The sequence below is a fragment of the Takifugu rubripes genome, chromosome 3 (assembly GCF_901000725.2).
Source record: "Takifugu rubripes chromosome 3, fTakRub1.2, whole genome shotgun sequence".
NCBI lineage: Eukaryota > Metazoa > Chordata > Actinopteri > Tetraodontiformes > Tetraodontidae > Takifugu > Takifugu rubripes.
Window position 1 is genome coordinate 5,580,287 of NC_042287.1, and position 22,085 is coordinate 5,602,371.

Below are 22,085 nucleotides of genomic sequence, written 5' to 3' on the forward strand. Positions count from 1 at the left end.
GCATTCCGAGAGCTCAAGAGGCGGTTTGCGACTGCCCCCATCCTGCAACTGCCAGACCCCAGTCGCCAGTTTGTGGTCGAAGTTGATGCCACCGACACGGGTGTGGGAGCAGTGCTGTCACAGAGGACTCAAGAGGACCAGAAGCTGCACCCGTGCGCGTTCTTACGACGTGGGGAATCAGGAGCTGCTCGCTGTCAAACTGGCATTGGAGGAATGGCGGCACTGGTTGGAGGGTGCTGCGCTGCCATTCATCGTGTGGACGGACCATCGCAACCTGGAATATATTCTCCACAGTGCTCCAGAAACACATCAAGTGGGCAAGGGCACACACTGTCAGTCACTCAATATTTGTGGTGCAGACAGGATATATGGAAAGTGAGGCTTACAGGCACTTGTAAGAGGGACCACATTGTTCAAGTTTCTCTCTTCAGGCTTCTCTGCACTGGCAGTCAATAACATTATGTATGAATAAATTAGAATAACATTAAAAAGTTTTATTTATTTCAGTAATTTATTTAAAAAAAGATTCATTAGACATGGACTGATATGTTTAAAAAAACACTGACTAATATTCCACTAATATATTTGCCTTTTTGCACATAATACATTATGTGGTTGTTGGAATCTGGATCATAATGTATTCCTATTATATTGTCTGAGCAGAATTCTTGAGAAAATACATTTAAAGCACAAGTGTTTGACGACTGAAAAGTCACAATATTTACAGCAATTAATTCTTGGTCTCAGCTTCACTTGCATCGATTCTATAGTAATGTGGTACGGCATGGAGGTGATCATTCTGTGGTATTTCTGAGGTGTTAACCTGGAATTTTTATAGTGGTCTACAGACCTTTAAAGTTGTTTGGTCATAGCATGTTTTTGGGTCCAGTGTCTTATATTTTACTTTTGACAGTATTCTCAAGATTGTCTTTTGTGTTTATCACAGGTGTGTTTTCTAGCCAAAGAGCCCTTGCTTGTGTAATATTTCTACCACTTTTCTTCCTGCCATTCAACTTTGTATTAATGTGACTGGTAATAGCACTCAGAGCAGCCAGTGTCTCTACCAATGACCATTTGTGTCTTCCTGTGCTTGTGCAGGCAGCCAATAATCATCTTCTGGACATCAATCAAGTCAGCACTCTTCCCCATGAGCTTTAGGCCTATTGGTCAAGACTAAAAGACCACTTAAAAGCTCAAGAACCTTCTGCAGGTGGTTTGAGATAAATAGCTAGTTAGAAATGACACCATGTCTATTTCATTTTTTTTTTTAATTTGTAATTAGAAAATTCTGATTTTCTGAGACACTTCATTTACTTTAGCTGTATGCCATAATTTCCATATTAATCTGAATTTAAAGAAATGGTTACTTTCTGTGTAAAATGTATTTATATAATAAATGTCAACCGTACCAATGGATGGGTATGGGATGAAATACCTTGTGGAGTGTCCCCTTTGTATCTCCAAGGAAGGCAATACTGTGTCCTTTTCTTACGCTGACAGCCACAGCAGTAAGATGATGAGAGAAAATTTCCAAAACAGCTTTAGCTTCTTGAGGTTTTCTACTTGCCATTGGACTGGGAGTGTGGTCAGAACCACAAGGATAGGCTTTTACAGTATTCTGCAAAAGAAAACTATGTTAGTCATCAAATAAGTATCCCCTTTCTAATTTTTTTTTGCTGTCCCACTGTATGTTTAGTCTCTCAAACTCTGTTTTCTCAAACTCTGTTTTCTTATGTTTTGAGAAGATACCCTTCGTTGTCTGAGGTCATTAAGTAGCAGCAAAGCAATTAGTATTTAGACGGAAAAATTATGCCAATAAACAGTATTGGAGGTAGGCAGATCTATAGCGAGACCAAGCTACATGTGGGGCATGTGGAAACTTTGGGCTGTTTTAAATGAGGACCTAAATACGAGATAAAGAAAACGTTATTTATGCAGGCACTAGGACTACGATTCATTGAGTAAGCACTACTACCGGCAACCTACTTTACTAAATATAATGTATTTCTGTATGTACTCTGTGGACTATGTGTGCCTATTCTCTCTTCTACCTCTGCTCTCATCTCCCCTCGTTTCCTCTCCTCTCCCCTCCCCTCTTCTCCTGTGCTCTCCTCTCTTCTCCCCTCCTCTCCTACCTATTCTATCCTCTACCTGTCCTTCCCCCTTCTCCTCTCTCTATCCAGCTGGCCATCATCAGGAGGGTCCCCCTACATGAGCCTGGTCCTGCTCAAGGTTTCTTCCTGTTAAAGGGGAGTTTTTCCTTGCCACTGTTGCTTGTCTGGGGTCAGGCCCTGGGATTCTGGAAAGTGCCTAGAAACATTTTGATTGTAAAAGACGCTATATAAATAAAAATTGATTGATTGAGTGACTAAGATTTACTATGTATGCATGTGGAACATATACATGCAAAAAGAAAGGAAATATGGTATAACTTCATGACTGTGTATCTCAGAAAAAAGGAAGAAGATAACTGTTCTCTTCTTTTTTCTGAATGCTGTATCCCTTTCAGGGTCACGTGGGAGGGTGGAGCCTGTCCCAGTTACACATGGCAAGGCACACCCGAGTGAGTCGACAGCTTCAAAAAGAAAGGTTTTTCAATAGTGCGCAATGCGCATTGACAAGGATCTACGATAACGACTGAAAACACAGTAGTGAGGGTACCAGGGCAGTAGTTGGCTGTGTAAGTTTGTAGCGAAACAGCGGTGTTACAAGTGTGTGCATGAGAGCCACATGTGGCATGTTTACAAAGGGACACATTTTTCTGTCAATATTTGCAAACCTTTTCACTCTGTAGATCAGTTTCAAAAGTATGCAGATTAAGGCACTCTGGGCACTGTCCTCATGTAAACTAAATGCATTAAACGCAAACAAACCTCTCCATTTTCGGTAATTTTTATTGTCGTGTAAGTGGCCCTTAGTGTGAAAAGAAAATGACAATAAAATGATGAAAATATTTCACCAACAATCTCCAGTCATTACATCCTTACCAATGGCAGGTTAGCACAGCTGGACTTGACCTCATATTCTATGTAGGCCACCTCTCCTTTCCCCCGCACGTGTCCACCTTTGCTGTAACAAAGGTCACGGGTGGAGTCAAAGTGTTGGTCAAGCTCATCTAGTGGGTAAATGCAAAGAGCTGAGGAATCAAGTGGATTCTTGTTTGCTGAGACGGGATTACTGGAGAAGACTCCCAGGAGATTGTCAATTTCTCTGCCTGAACCCTGTCCTACCTGGCATGAAGAGAGTGAAAAACAGCCAACATCAGTGTAACCTTGTTAAAAGTCCTGAGATATAATTTCAGTTAGATTGACACTTCATATTATAAGGCTTGTATTCAAAAGGACATGACAGATGTGATTAAACTTTAGGGGAGCCTGGTACCTGGGCAGCCTGAAGAAAGTTGTATGAGCTGGAAGACGTTGAAGGGGATTGGCAAACAAGAGGAACTTCCACATAAGAATAGTAGGAAGTGTCGTTTAGACACAATCTGGCAGCATAGGTACGGTATTCCCTCAATGGTGTCTTGATGTCACGCCGGTAAAACAAGAAGTACACATTTGCGTGCCGTGTAAATGCCATCACAAAATGGTGATCGTACTCAGATAGGCGCCCAGTAACAGCCAATTTGGCTGTCTCCTCATAGGAAAAGATGGGTTCTGAAGAAAGATGACGGGTGGATATGGGGGGGTGACTGGCTGTATAGCCCCTGCCTACATACATCACTGTCTTTTCACAACAGTTTAGCTTCACCACCAGGCCCACTGTTGACACCATTGGATCATTTGCTGCAACATATTGTGTATCTACAGGCCGTTCGGTTGAGAAAATGATTTTTTTAATTGATGTTAGACTCCGTTTCTGGCAAGTGCCTTGGTGGATGCTTCCACAAGTGATCAGTTCCAATGCGTTAGGATCAACAAGCAATAATTTATTGTAATTACTAGTTTTCCTGGCTTGGGGACAGTTAACCTCAGTCACTGGGGGAAGACAGTCTTTGCTGTCACTCACTGGGCCTGTGCTTTCCTCTTGCTTGAGATGTAATCCCTCTGATGCATCCAGCTGGAACAAGCGGTCTCTGGCTCCAAGATAGACAGTCCCCATAGAGGGATCTGGGTGGAGCACCAAATGCTGAAATTCAGTGTCATTACATGAAAAACTAGGATAGGAATGACTATAAATCGTGCCAAAGATGATGAAGATGAGGTGTAAGAACAGGGTTGAGATTTGAGCCTTCCTATGTAGCATGGCAAATGTCCTGAGGAAAAGAGAGAAGATGGTTAGGCAATACATATACACAAACACACACACACATCACATCAGCACACATCAGCAGCGTCTTGTTTCATCATGTTCTGGCATAATCACATTATACCCTGAAACAGGAGAGTGGGTATCTCTTTAAAAACAAGAATATTTTCTACATGCACTGAAATAAATAAATAAATAAGCTCACTTCCCAATAAATCTTTTTCACATGCCTTGTTTCAGTGCAAGATATACCACATTAGCTGACCCTTCATAGATCATTGAAAGTGCTTATATTATGAACGGTACATATAGGAGTTTGGCCCATTTCCCATTTCCGTCAATGTTGATAGTCAATGGCTAGCTCTCTACCCTCAGTTCACATGTAGACAGAGAAGGTCTCTCTTGGTTTCACTGGTATGCTAAAAAGACTCTCTGTCTACTGGTGGAGGGAATAAAGTCCCTTTCACAGCTTACCCATCAAAGGGCTTTGCTGAACGGACACAGTATAAAAGCTACTTCCCAAACATGCATTTTTTTCGTGAATACTGGTTCTTTTCATCTTCAAAGTGGACAGAAGAGGTAGAAAACCCTTTAGCCAGAATTACCAGGTGTTCAGGCATGCTGCAGGGTCCAGCCTGACAACCAACATTCATTTATTGAATAACAGACTTGCATTTATTGATTCTTGCTTATTTTCTTTTAAAATGTAAATATCCTTTTTTTCCACAGCTAACCAATCTACAGGGCACTATAGGTTTAATCGAATAATCATCATTTTTCCACGAATTTGCCCATCTCTGAGATTTTTTTCCTTTTGTTTTTGCAAATTACTGGATATGTTCAGGTTTCACAACTAAAACCATCTCTAGTGCAAAACATGACAGACCTTAAACATCTTGTTTAAGGTTGTTAAGGTGTAGATATGCAAAGGTACATTAATAAATTAATCAATTAATTGAATAGTTAAATACAAAACAACTACTGCTATGGGCAACTACAACTACTACTTCTGGCTGTCCCCATCTCTATTTAACTCTATTGTCTGAATACTCGTTTCTTGCACCGACAAACTTCATGCCTTCTCTCCCTCTCCAATACATTCATTAATCTGCAGGCTTATTCTGCAAAATGTCTAACATGCACTCTCCACCTGACATAGTCATTCCCTACCCGATCCATCAGTATTGTTCCTAAAGAGAACCAAATCATCTTCATCTCTGCTTCTTTTATCTTAGTGTGACCGTCTGTAAACCGTACATTGCTGGCCTGTCCACTGTCTTGAGCCCCTTTCACAATGCAGAAAAATAGCAGGTCATCCTGGGTCATTTTGACACTGTCAAAGGGTTGTAATTTTGAAATTTGCAGCTTTTCAGGCATTGTAGGGAAGATGGCAATATTGCTTGCCTGGGGTGCATTAAGTGATCTTATTATGAACTTTGCAAATGAATAGTTAATGGTTACTGGCTAAGCTGTCTCCAGCTCTCCACCTATATGTGCCACCAGTGACCTCCACATCATCCACTATTATCAGAAATTTAAGACATACACAGTCACATTATGTGCTAACACAAAATTTATTTTCAACAAACATCTTTAGACAAATTCTTCAGGAATTATTGCTTTACTGTTTTACATTATATACATGGATTTGCATGCATACAATAGAAAAACAATGGAAAACATTAGGTTCAAATAAATGTAAAAAGAAAAACAGAACCCAAAACAATACAATGCCAGAAATGTACGTTATAACATCCATTATTATTAAAGTAGGATGATATGTTTAAGTCTCTCAATGACACAATTATTTTTAATATATTTTATTGGCATGTATATTCCTGTATTACTTGCATTAATTGTTCCAGGCTGGGTTTTGATTCTGCCCTTTTTTTCTTGTGTGTGCAGAATTTGGCTATATGCAGTTCCAGTTGTAGAGAAAGCTGCGTTTTACCACCACCTTAGACTCGCAACCCTATTGGCACGTTTTGTCCTGAATTTCATCTGGGCATTTGCCCAGTGAAGGATGCACTAGGTGCATTGTGTGTCAGAGATGTAAGAGTTTCCAGCTAGACATACAGTAACAGTGTGCCCAGTTTGCATACATTATCTACAACTTGTACTGCCACATGTTGACTTCAGACACTGTTGACTTGGCTTTCACAGCACTCAAAAGCCTGTGAAAGGTCTTTGTCATCCTTTGTTGTTTGTTGACACACCTGGGTGCAATGAATAAACCTGGAAGTGTAGTTACACTAGCCAATCGGCATTTTTCAGCTAGTCTCAATGTTTGTTGTCTGTACCCTCTCCCATTGCTAAGGCGAGGTCAGAGAAACTGTTGTTTTCTCTTTTTAAGTCAGCACATTTTTTGAAAACTATCATTTATCTTCTCTGGGAAACACTATGGCTAATATTTTATTCTGTTATAGACTGACACAGTAGATGATGGAAAGAATCACAATAAGCCACCAAACTAGTAGTATTACTTGTACTAATTGAACATATGTAGAGTTAGTGAACTGTATATTTATGAATGAATTGGTTTGAGCCTCATAACCCTTTGCAAACCTTTCACTAATAACATCTTCGAGCCAGTACCCCAGAGTTTCATAAAATATCCCCACCGCAATTTTTCTATTTCTAACACTACTACAATCATTTGTCTGACTGGTACGGCTGCAAAAACTGAGTGATCTGTGATGCCTTTCACCTACAGTAAGGCAACCCCGGATATACAGTATGGTTTCATTCATTAGAAATTATGAATGGTTGTCTAGCTTCTGATTTACCCCCTAACAGCCAACTTTTCCTTTGCACATCACACACACACACACACGCACACACACATGCACACAAGCACCCACTCTAATGAATGATATCATAACAGAAAGTATGGTGTGGGGTTTTTTTTTTAAGCTATAGCTTTAAACCTCAAAATAATCCTTAGTAAAACTGGAATTAGTAATTGATTACTGGACTAGAAGTTTAGAAGTCTGTGTATATCCAAAAAAAGAGCAATTGAAATTATCTGTATATATCATATTTGCTGAGTGTGGTGTTTTTAGTATAGCTATCAGAAAATGCTTATGCCCCTTCTTTCACTGATTAAGGAAGAATTGAAAATTTGTTTTGCTTTTGTTTCTTTGTTTTTTTTATGCTTTAGCTTCATCAGTAATGAAATATAGTGTAAGAAAGACTGCAACATGCAGGAATTACTCGTAATTAATAATAATTGGGGTGCATGTTATGTAACCATAATCAGAAACATTTAGTAAACTCAAGTCTATAAGATTTTGTACAATTATGTTTGCAAATGTTGCATCACAAGTGATGCATTAAAAATATCCAAATGAATACCTCAGTCTATAACCAAATAGTGCTCAAGTCTTTGCTTTTATCTGATTAGTGCTGCGGTGTAATTCATTGTCTGCACCCCCCCTTTTTTCTTTTAATTTGCACCTTTCATTCATCATTCAGAAACTACTGACAAAAAAATTTGCAGATACCTTTGCTAAATTGACATAGAAGACATTGTGCCACATTATCCTAGACTCAAATTGGAGTTCATGTTGTTTTAGCAGCAAAGGTGTAGCACAGGAGAAACTAGAAGTCTATGGAGAGGAGAGGTGGCTATTAAAACAAGGCCTTTTAGGTAAAGGTCCAGAAGAGTCGGCTAAAAAGAAAAAAATCCTTGAATCACAGAAATCACAGTTTTGTACACTCTATTGTATCCATGATAGTTATAATGTTTATTTACAAATTAAATTTCTTAATGTTAACTTGTCCTAGCTAATTCTAGTTTGAGTTGACAGGGTTATTTAACTGTTAAGAATGCACAAATGTAATGCAATGTTATTTTAGACTGACAAATTCTTGCTATTAAAATGCAGGGTCAGAGTTCTAACAGTTAACAGTGAAATAAGGGGAAAACCATGCTTTGTGAGATATCATTTGGTTAGTTCATTTTTCAACTTGATTCACAGATAAAGGGGCCATATAAATGGCCCTTGCATTGCATGCAAACATTTGGTTCATCTATCTCAGAGCAATAGTAATGTGATATGAGTCAGACCCTCAGAAAGCAGAACAGATGGTCATGTATTTAGAAATATCTGGATACTATGACACTGTAGGATCAGTTGGGGTTGTAACATGAGTGGGTTTTAAAAACATGAAAATCAACCCTTTTTTAAAATAATAAAGCACTTGCAAAACGGATCCTTTTTTTTCCCAAACTGTAAACCAATGTGATACACAGGGTGGACTGAGAAGGGCCAGAGGGTGAACAGCTGAAAATCTCTAAGCATCAGACACTGAACAGTCATAGCTACTTCTAGCCAGACAACCACATTAAAACCATGTAAAATTCAACACAAACCTATTAGCTTGGTGTTTTCTTGTCGATAAGTTGTCAAACACATATTCAGATGAGAAAAAAAATACAGTCTAAAAAGCATAATCATGGATGTTGCGCGCAATAAAAATCACAATTGACAATTTAAGAAAAACAACTAAATGATTCATTGTAAAATTCAAAGGCATGAATCATACGATTTACTGAAACGCCCTGTTTCTTTAACAAGATTTTCAGTGGCTTTGGGGGCAATGTGTTTGAGTGAAAAGTATTATTTCTATTAGATATTAATTGAACTTACCTTTTGGATTAGTAAAGTAGAAAAATCAGCTGCCCATGCTGTTGACCAAAAGCATTGTCTCACCCACGCTTACAGACAGGAGCTACACTTTAGGGTTCTTTCTCCGTTCCTCAATAAAAATAAAAAAAATAATGCAACGTTAAGCACGTTTTTGTATTAAACATCAAAACAAAGTCTGGATTCCAGGAGGGTGTTATTCTATTATGCAAAGGAGGAACAGGAGCAACACCGGGAGGTAGAAAACGCTTTACTCAGGACCTCAAAACACCCAGCCGGAGACAAGCAGAAGGGGAAGTCTCTGATCTTGCCTATAAAGTAAAAGTCCAACGTGACACAACTTCAAACGGACTTTGACGAAACTAGGCAAAAGACATTAAGATTTTAAGTGGTATCTGATTTTATTTCTCTCCTAGATCTATTGAACAATTGCAGTTTAGATTTTAATCAACGACATCATTGGTATTCATTTGGGAAAATGTATTCGAAACAGAAATATTTTCCCCCTTAACCTATTGATGTTGAGTTTTATATTGGTTAAACTCACTCTTGAAAACCACTGAACAATTTACCCCCGTTATCCATTCTGAAAGAGACTTGCTGTATAAATTAAGTTTTACTTGCATGCAAAGCTTTAACGATCATATAATGGTAACAATAATAATGTAGTGTATTAATGTGTAATGTATAAGATAACGATGTAATGGTTTGGGTTTGTTTTTTTGCAGTTCAATTATTAGTTTTATTTTGAAAATAGTACTCTCTGCTCCGTCTTTGCACACTTGACACATGTCGATGTTGAATGAAGCTTTGTGAAACACAGCTGGCTGAACAATTCGGATTAGAATTCCTTGGTTGTTTTACACATATCTCAGATAATGATTTTCTGATCCTTTCAAAGATTCAGTGAATGAATGAAAGTTTAACCCTGGTTAGTTTTATGACGCTGCAACTTAGATTTTTTAAAAATCCATTGTAGTTTCTTCAGCCCGTTGTTTGAATTTCCGAGTTTGCCCGCTAATCAGACGGCAGTGTTGGTCCAAGCGACGACATTGAAGGGACCAGTCCAACGAGGCTTCTGCCACTTACGCCTGAGGGCTTTCAGGAGGAGCTCTTTTTCAGTGATCAGGTCCGGTCTCTCTTCCGCAGGGAGTGGGGACTACAGAGATAGACTGGTAGAGAGGTGATTAAGGATTTTGTACATTACCTTTGTGTTGCAGGACGTTGGTGGTCCCACAGCGCCCCAGGGTCTTGGACGTCCATGTTGGAGCTCAAAGAGAGTGAACCCTGTCATCCTGTTCACCGAGTACCTGATTATCATTAATACCAGTGGCAGGGCATCTATCCAATTTAGGCCTGTTGTAGCCATTGTTTTAGCCAATTTGTTTTTAATGTTTTGGTTCATTCTCTCAACTTTCCTTTGGGACTGGGGGTGAGTAGAGCTAGAGTAGACGTCCACTATTACCAGTAGATGGCGTTTACCCCTTACCTGGTCTCCCATGTCTGTGAAATCCATTAGGATTTATTTTCCTGTTGTTTTAGCAACTGGAAATAGTCCTGGGGGAAGTTGCACACCAGGCCGGGAATTGTACTGTGTGCAGATCCTGCATTTCAGTGCAACATTTGTCAAAACAGTTGCAGCTTGGGATGCCAGAAATTTCTACAGAGTCTGTTCATGACATCGATCCCTACATGTGCAGGACTGTGTGCTTCTTGGCACATGTCCATCAGGTACCTCTCGGGTACCACCACTAGTCCATCTTTGTTCTGCCATAGATAGACTTGTTCACCCCCTGTTGTTATCTCAATAGAAGTTACAGATGATCCATGCTGGCTCCATAACTCTTTATCTTCTTTTGAAGAGGTCGCTTGCGCAATGCCCCACTCATGTATTGAGAGGGGTCTTATTTCTTGGGTTTTCTCTCCTGCTACTTCTACAAGAGGTATAATATTTGCTACATTCAGACCTGTAGCCTGTTTGGCTGATCTATCTGCTCCTTCGTTACCAATTCCATGGAGCGTTTTATCTCCTGTATGAGCAGCTATTTTTATTACAGTAAGTCTTTTGGGTCCTCTGCTAAATCTTCGTGTTTTTTTGGTGGGCCTCCAGCCGTGGTTTTCCACCCATTTCTGACCCAAGATCCTAAATCTCTACAGTGGTATGAGAAAGTTTGGGCACCCCCTCTGAGGTTGTGTAATAATGGACTCTGACTTCACACAAAATTATCTTGGTGGCATGTCCTTCATTTGCCCATAAGAGCCAAGTGTTAGCTTGATTTCAAAACACAGATTTTAAGTATTCATAGTATGCAATTGTATGAAATTAAATCAAATGTAAAAAATAGGCTGTGTAAAAATGTGGGAACAACTTAATTGGACACACAAAGTTGGTTTTGGTGAGCTCGTTAAGCCTTAAACTTAATTGACAGGTGCATAAAATAATGACAAAAGGTATTTAAGGTGGCCAAATGCCAGTTCTCATTCTGTTTGACTCTCCTCTGAAGAGCTGCAACATGGGAGCCTCAAAACAACTTTCTGATCATCTCAAAACCAAGATTATCCAGCATTATGGTTTAGGGGAAGGTTACAAAAAGCTGTCCAAAAGATTTCAGCTGTCACTTCCACTGTCAGAAACATTGGCCAGATTCACGAAGCGTTCTTACTAACAAATTTGTTCTTAAGTCCCACTTACGAACATTTTACGAAGATTGTGGCATTCACCAATTTCTTCTTATCCTGGATTTATGCGTAGGTAAGAACAAATCCTACGAACACTCAGGAGTACTCTTACGCACATTTCAGTGCCGACATGTTGGCATGGTTGTTTTCTTCTCTTGTGCAGTTCAATAAAATTCAATATTACAATGATAATTCTGTCATATTTATTTATTTATTTCCTATTTTTGGTGATTTACGGAGAATTTTAAAATTACGTAAATGTGCCAATGACTTAACATTAATCAACCAAATTGGAAACCATGCCAAAACTGTGTTTTTATTTGATTTTATCTTGATTTATTTTATTAGGGGATCGAGGATATGCTCTGGTTGTTGACACCACTGACCAACCCTCAGACTCCACAGGAGTTTTATTCAATCAGATGCATGCGCGCAGTCGCTCCACCATTGAACGCACCATCGGCATGTTAAAGGGGCGCTGGATGTGTTTGGACACAGAGCCACAACCCCGTGAGGATGTGCGTCCTGACGCAATGATGGGGCCAGACTGCAGGCACGCGGTTCACGTTCGAGCGCGATTAATTGCCCGTTTGTGAATAAAATGCATTATTGTCACAATCCGAGCACAGCTTTTACGCGTTTATTTTTTTTTTTACATTCTTTTTTTTTTTACATTCTCGTTGATTTCTTTAAGCGTGTTGGCTATAGTCATCAGGGTTGAGGCAATTTTATCAAGCGTGTTAGCCATCCTTTCTTGATTGTTCAACATGGCGTCAGAAATCAGGCGTGGAGAGGCAAGCTTTGGGCATTTCGCTTTGGGCATTTGGCTGCTTTTTGCTCTGTCTACAGGGTCCTGCTGCAGTTCCTTTTATGGGCATTAGTGGGCGGTGACTTATGCTAATCATCTGTTAATTAGACTAACCTGGCACGCGCTTTCAATTTACGAACAGATGGCATTCATCAATCTAAGAACACAGCTGCGAACAATTCTGGGGCTTACGAACGCGTTGATGAATCCGACGTAGGGTTTTCTTAAAAAACTTCTTAATAACAACTTAAGAAGGAATCTAAGAAGATTCTTAAGAACATATTGGTGAATCTGGCCCAATGTTTTGGAATGGCCATCCCAGTCATCATCGAGAATCTGTGGGATGACTTGAAGCAGGCTGTCCATGCTTGGAATCCTTCAAACATCACTGAATTGCAGAGGTTTTGCCAGGTGGAATGGGCCAAAATACCATCATCCAGGATCCTGACACTCATCTAGGCTCTTATTTTTGCAAAAGGAGGCTCTACTAAATACTAATATGATTTTTCTATTAAGGTGCCCAAATTTAGGCACAGGCCTTTTTTTTGTTTTGGAGCATATTGCACATTTTCTGTTAACCCAATAAACCTCTTTTCACTGCTGAAATATGATTGTGTTCATCAGTTATTTGATATATCAAAATTAAGTTGTGAATTAAAACACCCAATGATTGGTGAATAAAAATAATGCCAATTGTCAAGGGTGGCCAAACCTTCGCATCCATCTACAGTGGTAGATGGATGGATGGTACATTGAGTGCACTACATAGGTAGTGCACTCAATGTATCCCACAATGGGTGCACTACATAGGGTACAGCGATGCTCACTAAGCATTTGGACACTACTTCAAAATGGTGTACACCAGGGGTCGGGAAACGTTTTGGCTAAGAGAGCCATGAAAGCCACATATTTTAAAATGTATCTCTTACAGCCATACAATATTTTTTAACACTAAATACAACTAAATGCGTGAATTTTGAAGTAAGACCAACAATTTTACAGTATAATAAACCTCTGAATTCATTCTTTTTAATTATGTTGTTATACTGAAGCTAACCAAAAATAAATCAAATATGTCTTACCTTTAATGCGACTTATGGTGATGCATGGTTTTGCTGATGGCTTTGTAGTCTGGTTGATACGTTGTGAGGTTAAGCTTCATGAAGGCGTTGAGGCCTTCATCCCTTAAATGTGATCGTAGGTTGGTCTTGATGTGTTTAAGATGTGAGAACGACTGCTCACATGCATAAGTAGAGCCAAACATGGTCAATACGGCAATATTCACATGCTGCAGTGTTTGGTATGTGACGGGAAGCGCGTTCCAAGTTTTGACAATCAGCTGGTCTGCGGGTTGAAGTCTTTTAATTTCTGTCCACTTGTGTTTGGTCGCAAGCTCCGCTTGCTGTCGTGGGGTTGAACTACCTGAAGGGAACATTACAGATGTGCAGGACAGTTACAAATACCTGGGGATCCTACAGGCAAATGGTAACCACAAGGAGGCAGCTAGGAGGTCAGCCACACCTACAGAGGTCCTGAAAAGTCAGCTGAATGGTAAGAATAAGATCCAGGCCATTATCACCTATGCCCTGCCAGTAGTAAGATACCCCGCTGGCATAGTATCCTGGCCACTGGAAGAGAAACAAGCCACTGACATCAAGACAAGGAAGCTTCTCACCATGCATGGAGGCTTTCACCCTAAGTGCAGCGTCCTGAGGCTGTACATGAAGAGAAAGGAAGGGGGCCAAGGACTAGTAAGTGTTTGAACTACTGTCAAGGAGGAAACAACAAGCCTCCGAGAATACATCAAGAAGATGGCCCCCACTGGCTGGCTGCTGAGTGAATGCCTCAGGCAACAAAAGCCCACCAAGGAGGAGGAACCTGAAGGGCTATCATGGAAGGACAAGCCCATGCATGGTATGTACCATTTATAAATTGAGGAAGTGGCTGATATCGAGAAAACATACCAGTGGCTGACAAAGGCCGGACTGAAAGACAGCACAGAGGCACTACTCATGGCTGCAAAAGAACAGGCCCTGAGCACCAGAGCAATAGAGACCAGGGTCTACCATACCAGCCAAGACCCAAGGTGCAGGTTGCGTGGAGAAGCCCCTGATGCAGTCCAGCATATCACAGCAGGGTGCAAAATGTTAGCAGGCAAGGCATACATGGAGCGGCATATTCAGGTGACGGGCATAGTATACATGAACATCTGCACTGAGTATGGACTGGCAGTCCCAGGGTCCAGGTGGGAGACGCCCCCAAATGTGCTAGAGAACAAGCAGGCCAAGATGCTGTGGAACTTCCAGATCCAGACTGACATGATGATGGTGGCCAACCAGCCCGACAAGGTGGTGGTAGATAAACACCAGAAGACAGTGGTGGTGATAGATGTAGCAATCCCGAGTGATAGCAACATAAGGAAGAAGGAATACGAGAAGCTGGAGAAGTACCAAGGGCTGAAGGAGGAGATAGAGAGACTGTGGGGTGTGAAGGCAACAGTGGTCCCAGTAGTGATTGGGACACTAGGGGCAGTAACATCCAAGCTGAGTAGATGGCTCTAACAGATACCAGGAACCACATCAGATATCTCTGTCCAGAAGCGTGCAGTCCTTGGAGCAGCTAAGATCCTACGCAGAATCCACAGACTCCCAGGCCTCTGGTAGAGTACCCAAGTCTGAAGGAGGCACCACCCAGGAGGGCAAGGAAGAAATTTATATGCCATATTTTCACAACCATAAGGCGCACCGTATTAAAAGGCGCAGTCTCAGTTACGGGTGCTATTTCTGTATATAACACATACATAGGTCACATCGGCTTTTCTTTTCTTTTTTTTAATATGTGTACACATGTAGATACATTAATGTGGGTATGTTTATATTCCTTTTGTGCTGTGTACAGTTATTTTTTTTATCTCTATTTCCGTTATTTACTTCCTCCCATTTTTTTATATTCAGATTTTTTCATGGTTGTGGTGATAATATGATTTTAATCCCAATTATGAGGTTTATTTAAAGGCATATATTATCTAATCTTTTTGGTAGGGGATGATATGCTTGCACCACCAGATGTCACTATGAAGCAGAAGAATTGCTACAACCCTGGTTTGCATTGGCATTAAGTGTACAATTCAAGTGTGTATCGGTCTCAATTTGCACATACTGCTGCAACCTACCAAAAGTAGGTTCATACTTGACCAGTCAAAAATACTTAAAATATTGCCCTTGAAACTAATTCTTCCTGACAGTTATAAATAAATAGATGTACTCAAATAAGATAACTGATTTTTTTAAGTTTCTATTTAATATTCTAAGCTGTTGCCAAGGTTCTGTGATGGATATTTAGGGATCCAAATTAACGTTTTTTCCTGAATCCTTCATATTTGACACACTCTACACTAGATTTTTGTAATCTGTTAATATCTAACATGTTATTAAACTAAAGCATGTGATTGATGCTTTTATCGCTTCAAACTAAAACACACATTTTTTTTATTAAACACATTTATTAGTTTTGTAGCAAAAACAAAAGAAAAATCAGCACCCCAGGATAACAGCTTTTTATGGACAGTCTCCTGGGGGGTGCAACAGTTTCAGTTACAGGACTCACACACAGGGAGCACATGCACTAGCTACTGAAAGATCTTGTGTATGAGGCAAGACATTAGCTGAAGAATAAGACTGACCCACTATTGTAATAAATTCATGTCCTGTGACAACACTGGAGTTCATTTAAAGCAGATCTTTTTTTGGGAGTGTATTTTTTATTTAATCTTAAAAATTGCCACTTTATCTCATTTTGTCAAACTGCTACTTTTAAGTAAAGTTAGAGAACATAAACTCTTTGGTCCCTTTAATGTGTTTTATTCAATGTGTTAGCATTATTTATTGTTACTAAAATGCAAAGGTGCTGATGAATATTTAGATTCAAACTTCATTAATATAGTGAGGAGGAAACTCTGAGCATATAATGTCCAGCAGATGAAATGGTCACCTATAGATGCTAACATTTAATAACTGTTTAATCCTCAATTACTTCAGAGGATTCAGAAACCACTCTGCCATCTTTGGTTTCAATCATTTTGATAACCACATTCTTTTTGCTCTGGCTGCTGTACCCGCTACCGCCACTGATGCCACTACCACCACTGAAGCTACTACTGCCGTATCCACTGCCGTATCCACTGCCGTATCCACTGCCATATCCACTGGAGTAGGTGCTTGAGTAGCCACTCTTGTCCATAGAAAGACCACCATAGCTTGCTGGTGAAGGAAAAGGCAGACAGTTGTTACATGCGAAATAATTAGAATCGATATTAAAAAAATCTATTCGAGGAGACTGTTCAGCAAATGGTCAAAGGTGACGTACTGCTCTGTTGGGAGATGTTGATAGACTTGATGCCATTTGCCAGCCTGTCCTCCTCTCCCTCCAGCAATTTCCTATAGGTGGCAATCTCAATGTCCAAAGCCAGCTTGACATTCATCAGGTCCTGGTATTCCCTAATTTGGCGAGCCATGTCCTGTTTGGCTCTTTGGAGAGCCTCTTCCAGTTCTCTGATGCGGGATTTTGCATCCTTCACAGCAAGTTCACCCCGCTCTTCTGCCTCGGCAATCTGGGCCTCCAGATTGGCACGCTGAGTAAAGATTTATTCATTTGTTTTGATTAAGTTGTTCCAACTGTGGTTACAATAGTGATAGAATTTTGAGGCTTTTTTTTTCTCACACCTGTCCCTTAACGGCGTCAATTTCAGCAGTCAGTCTCTGAATCATCCTGTTCAGGTCAGCGATCTCTGTCTTGGTAGACCTCAGGTCATCTCCATATCTGGTAGCAGAGGTTTGCATCTCCTCATACTAAATAAAAATTAGCAAAACATGAGATATTGGGAATCCTGTATATCACTGTTTCATACATGTATATTTTCAAATTAATAAAAAAACTAATTACCTTGGACTTGTACCAAGTCTCAGCCTCAGCACGTGTTCGGTTAGCAATGTCTTCGTACTGAGCTTTGACTTCAGCCACAATAGAATCCATGTCAAGATTGCGACTGTTGTCCATCTCAACAATGACTGATGTATCTTTGATTTGGCTTTGAAGCTCACGGAGTTCCTGAACAAAATAAATATAAAGATATATTTTTAGTCCCTCATATATCAATTCTTGCCCATCCCAAAATTTTTACTGTGATTGTGATTCAGAAAATAACTAAAACATTCAAAGTTATTGAAAAAAAGTGCTTTTGTAGGGAGTGAGGGAGGATAAAACAATGTCCAGAATTGATTTTTTAAACATACCTCCTCATAGATTGACCTGAGGAAGTTGATTTCATCTGTCAGACTCTCAAGCTTGGCCTCCAGCTCAACCTTATTCATGTAGGCCTCATCTACATCCTGCAACAACATAATTATTTGTTTTTCTGTGTTAGAATAGAAACATTGCAACTGACAAATGGATAACATCTATAACAAACAATTGCACACAAGATAGTGTGCTTTTAATTCATACAGGATATTGTGCTTTGTTGATTCATAATCAGGTTAAGAAAACAATATTATTCACCTTCTTGATAAGGACAAAGTCATTCTCACACTCAGTTCGCCTGTTGATTTCATCTTCATACCTGGGAAGAAGAAAACATTTTCCAACAGATGTTATTGAGACATTCATCAGGAGTGAAATATCGGACTGAAGATTTTCTACCCTGATGAACGCTAGGAGGCGCAATAAGTCCATCCTAGCTCAATTTGTGTTTGCCGTTGTTTGACCAGGGGCTGAAGTTGAGATTTTTTTCCTCATGTTCTTCTCTACACAATGACATGCATCCTTTGTCTATAAGTGACTGACATATATGAGTGTCATCAATGCAGTTGTTTATCTAAGAGATGTGTAAGTGTGTCAGGATCTATGCTTTACATGTTTATAAGGCTGAAGACTGTTGATGACACCTTGCATCTATAAAAAATATTACCCCTAGTCATATGTAACTGAAACATGCTTTCTCAGTGAGGTAAATCCCTGGAGTTTATCTGATGAAAATGGATAGCTGTAAGGATAATGACACATATGGAATGTACATATACCAGTTTGATGATGTTTCTAAAAATCTGCACCCTGTTGGACCTTTCTACACTCACTTGTTCTTAAAATCCTCCACTAGACCCTGCATGTTGTGCAGGTCAGCCTCAAGCTTCATCTTATCATTGCCTAAGCTGTCCAATTGTCTGCGCAGATTGGTGATGTAGGCCTCAAACATGGCATCAATGTTTGAGCGGGTGGTAGTCTGTCCCTGAAGCAGGTTCCACTTGGTCTCCAGCATCTTGTTTTGCTGCTCCAGGAAACGAACCTAAAGTCAGATAACAAAGCAAGAAGACATCTTTAAGTTGTTTGTTAGTGTTGCGACTGTCAGGACAATCAAGCATATTTACACAGACTAACCCCATTTATATTTGGACTAACAAATTTGTAAAGTCCTTGTCTCTTTTTATCAAAGTTTTTTTTTATTCAACATCCACAAAATCATTCTATGATTCAAAATTTGAATGCAGCTCTTCAATGTGTTTCCAGACTGGCTCTGTTTTTTGAAGGCTGACCTAAAGGTAGTTAACCCTTCTCATGCGTTTTTGTGCCATCAGCTTTCACAGGCAACAAAGACTAATTCCAGGAAGGGGTAAAAAGTGTGTGTCTGTGTGTGTTTGTATGTGCGTGTATGTAAAAGAGTTTGTGTGGGGTGGGAGGGGTTGGACGAGGGTGGACCTTTAGGGAGACGTGAAAAGATAAATATTTAACAGTGATAGATGTGATGACATAACAATGTGTGTGTGTCTATGTGTGTGGGGGGTGCATGTTACAGACAATAAAGGTAGATATGAGAACCGACAAACACTTTTTATCTATTGTTAAATGGACTAAGAACACAAGATCCACACACACCCACTAAAGTGATAGTGCAGAAGGCCATGCGGTTTGCATTTATGTGAGCTATTAGCACTTTCTTTGTATTTGCATCAAGAGGAGGAGCATATGTGGGGTGTCAACTGGTTCTGGCCAGCATATGATACCACAAGGTCTCTTAAATTATTGACCTAGTGCTCAGTTTTAGTGGCAGAGCAAATGCTGCTAGTAAATTCTTGACTGAATAATTCTACTTCTGCACAAGATGGTTGTGTTAGAATAATAGTCTTTATTTTTTTTATATTGTAGCTCAATGTCTAATAGGGGGAGTGGGAGAAACTAGAAATGTATAAAGAGCCACACCCAAACTGAAGGGGGGTCTGATCCCAAGGTAACCCTTATCGCAAGCTCTAAATTCCGGCATGACACGCCCATTATTTTCTCACTCCCTCACTCTCCTTCCCTTTGTCTTGTTCAGTACACTTATCACTCTTTTCTGTTGATCAACATTTCTTCACTTTAAAAGGGTAACCTAAACAAAAACTGCATGTTTGAACAGCAAATTTTTATGAAGCCCTTATTAGGTTATTGCTGCAGTTTGAAAGTCACAAACACTCACCTTGTCAATGAACGAGGCAAATCGGTTGTTCAGGCTCTTGATTTGGTCTTTCTCCTGGGTGCGGACAGCCTGGATGGTAGGATCAATCTCAAGATTTAGGGGGGCTAAGAGACTCCTGTTAACGGTCACTGCAGTGATGGGGGCTTGGGAAACCATGCCACCTCCAAAGCCTCCTCCCATGCCAAAGCCACTCATGCTTGAGCCCAGGCCATAGGCACTGCTTGCTGTGAGGCCTCCAAATCCTCTGCTACCTCCACCAGAGGAACTCTGGACACTGTAGCTCTTGCGTGAGATACTAGGTCCAGCGTATGAGCTGCTGCTGAAGGTCCGTGGGGCAGAAGAGGATTTTACTGTGTAAGAGGTGGTCCTGTAACTTGCCATTCTCAAATCTGTAATTGTTTTTCTGTATAAGTTGAATTAAATTTGACCAATTGCTTCCGTTGACAAGACAAGCAAGCAGTCCAGCAGAGGAGAAAGACCAGGAAAAACAGGAATGGGAAGAACTTTTTTAGGAGTTTTTAAGCCTGTTGCTGTGGGAGGAGAATGTGTTCAATTGCTATTGGCTGCTAAAATGTGGGCTGGCTAATAGAAGGGGCAGGAATGTAACATGACACTTCTATGACGCATAGTCCAGTTCCTCAAAACCATTGCCTGGTCTGTCAGAACAACTTTTCCATGTTGTTAGAGAAACCCTGGTATTTAGAGAGGATTGCGCTTGTTACTATGTTTTAGTCAGTTTGAAAATAGGCTTTGTTGGTTTCTGTTTGTGTGTTAGGTTTGTGTGTTTGTCTGTTCGGTAAAAAGTGTTGAGGGTGAAATTACAGTTTTTGGGTTTTTTTACACACACACACACACACACACACACACACACACACACACACACACACACACACACACACACACACTACTAAAAAGCTTTCAGCATTCTTTTATTGATCCTTGCCTTGTGATTCTCTGGAGCATCATTCTTGCCACTTACCACAATGAATCACCAGTCATGGCACCACAAATTAAATGCTTTTCACAGTTTCCTTTCATTCAGCTTTCTGTTTTTTGTTTCTTCCATTCCAGCAGGGGCCCCACCGTTGTCATGGCAACTTCTAAAACTACATTACATGGTCTGTAACCTAGAGAGTGGGGAAATAAAAATGTGGTCATATTGTACCATACCACCTACACCAAATGAAATTTTGTAATTTGCATTTTGAAATTCACATGAGAACAACAAAATCAATCACATGATATATATAATCACCAGATTCTATATCATTTTTGCTGCTGATTTGAGAGCAAGGGCATAGGAGAAGAAAACTAAACCAGAATGTCTGGAATTATATATACAGTATATACATATATATATAAATCCCTTCCTCGCCCTCCTGGGCGGTGCCTCCTTCCTTCCTTCAGACTCGGGTCCTCGACCAGAGGCCTGGGAGTCTGAGGGTTCTGCGCAGGATCTTAGATGTTCCTAGGACTGCGCTCTTCTGGACAGAGATCTCTGGTGTGGTTCCTGGTATCTGTTGGAACCATCTACTCAGCTTGGGTATTACTGCCCCTAGTGTCCCAATCACTACTGGGACCACTGTTGCCTTCATGACCCACATTCTCTCCATCTCCTCCTTCAGCCCTTGGTACTTCTCCAGCTTCTCGTTTTCTTTATTCCTGATGTTGCTATCACTCGGAATTGCTACATCTATCACCACCACTGTCTTCCCGTGTTTATCCACCACCATCTTGTCAGTCTGGATCTGTACGTCCCACAGGATCTTGGCTTGATTGTTCTCTAGCACTTTTGGGGGTGTCTCCCACCTGGACCCTGGGACCTCCAGTCCATACTCAGTGCAGATGTTCCTGTATATATATACATATACATATATACATATGTATGTGTGTGTGTGTGTGTGTGTGTGTGTGTGTGTGTGTGTGTGTGTGTGTGTGTATGTATGTATGTATGTATGTATGTATGTATGTATGTATGTATGTATGTATGTATGTATGTATGTGTATATATATATATTATATAGTTGTTTCAGTCAGACTCTAAAAAGAAATAAGACGAAGGGTCTGTAACTATTTTACTATTTAAGGATTGTCACTGTCATTGTGCCAAATTAATAATATTGTATCTGTTGGGTAATTGCACTCTATGTGGGAGGCTGATTTAGCCTGTTCAATAGTGGTTATTTTACAAAAT

General features: G+C 40.2%; 2 protein-coding genes across 6 annotated transcripts in view; both read right to left on the minus strand.

The window, feature by feature from the left end:
* The window catches only part of LOC101075578 (plexin-B1-like), a 28,060-nt gene extending 18,888 nt beyond the window's left edge, over nt 1–9,172 (minus strand). For all 5 annotated transcript variants that reach the window (XR_003887874.1, XR_003887871.1, XR_003887873.1 and 2 more), the window contains exons 1-4: nt 8,901–9,172; nt 3,382–4,255; nt 2,988–3,230; nt 1,436–1,618 (exon numbers count right to left, since the gene is read on the minus strand). Coding sequence is in view for 1 of the 5 variants with exons in the window: in XM_029833826.1 (XP_029689686.1) it covers nt 1,436–1,618; nt 2,988–3,230; nt 3,382–4,245 (1,290 nt within the window). In the remaining 4 variants the exon portion in view is untranslated. The remainder of the gene's footprint in view (nt 1–1,435; nt 1,619–2,987; nt 3,231–3,381; nt 4,256–8,900) is intronic.
* A 6,694-nt stretch (nt 9,173–15,866) lies between these two features.
* LOC101066100 (keratin, type II cytoskeletal 8-like) lies at nt 15,867–20,397 on the minus strand. The gene is made up of 8 exons (XM_003963019.3): nt 19,892–20,397; nt 18,516–18,724; nt 17,941–18,001; nt 17,676–17,771; nt 17,326–17,490; nt 17,106–17,231; nt 16,750–17,014; nt 15,867–16,643 (listed from the first exon to the last, which is right to left on the minus strand). The coding sequence occupies exons 1-8, from the start codon at nt 20,270–20,272 to the stop codon at nt 16,402–16,404; spliced, it is 1,545 nt and encodes a 514-aa protein (XP_003963068.1). The 5' UTR covers nt 20,273–20,397; the 3' UTR covers nt 15,867–16,401.
* Nucleotides 20,398–22,085: the final 1,688 nt, after the last annotated feature.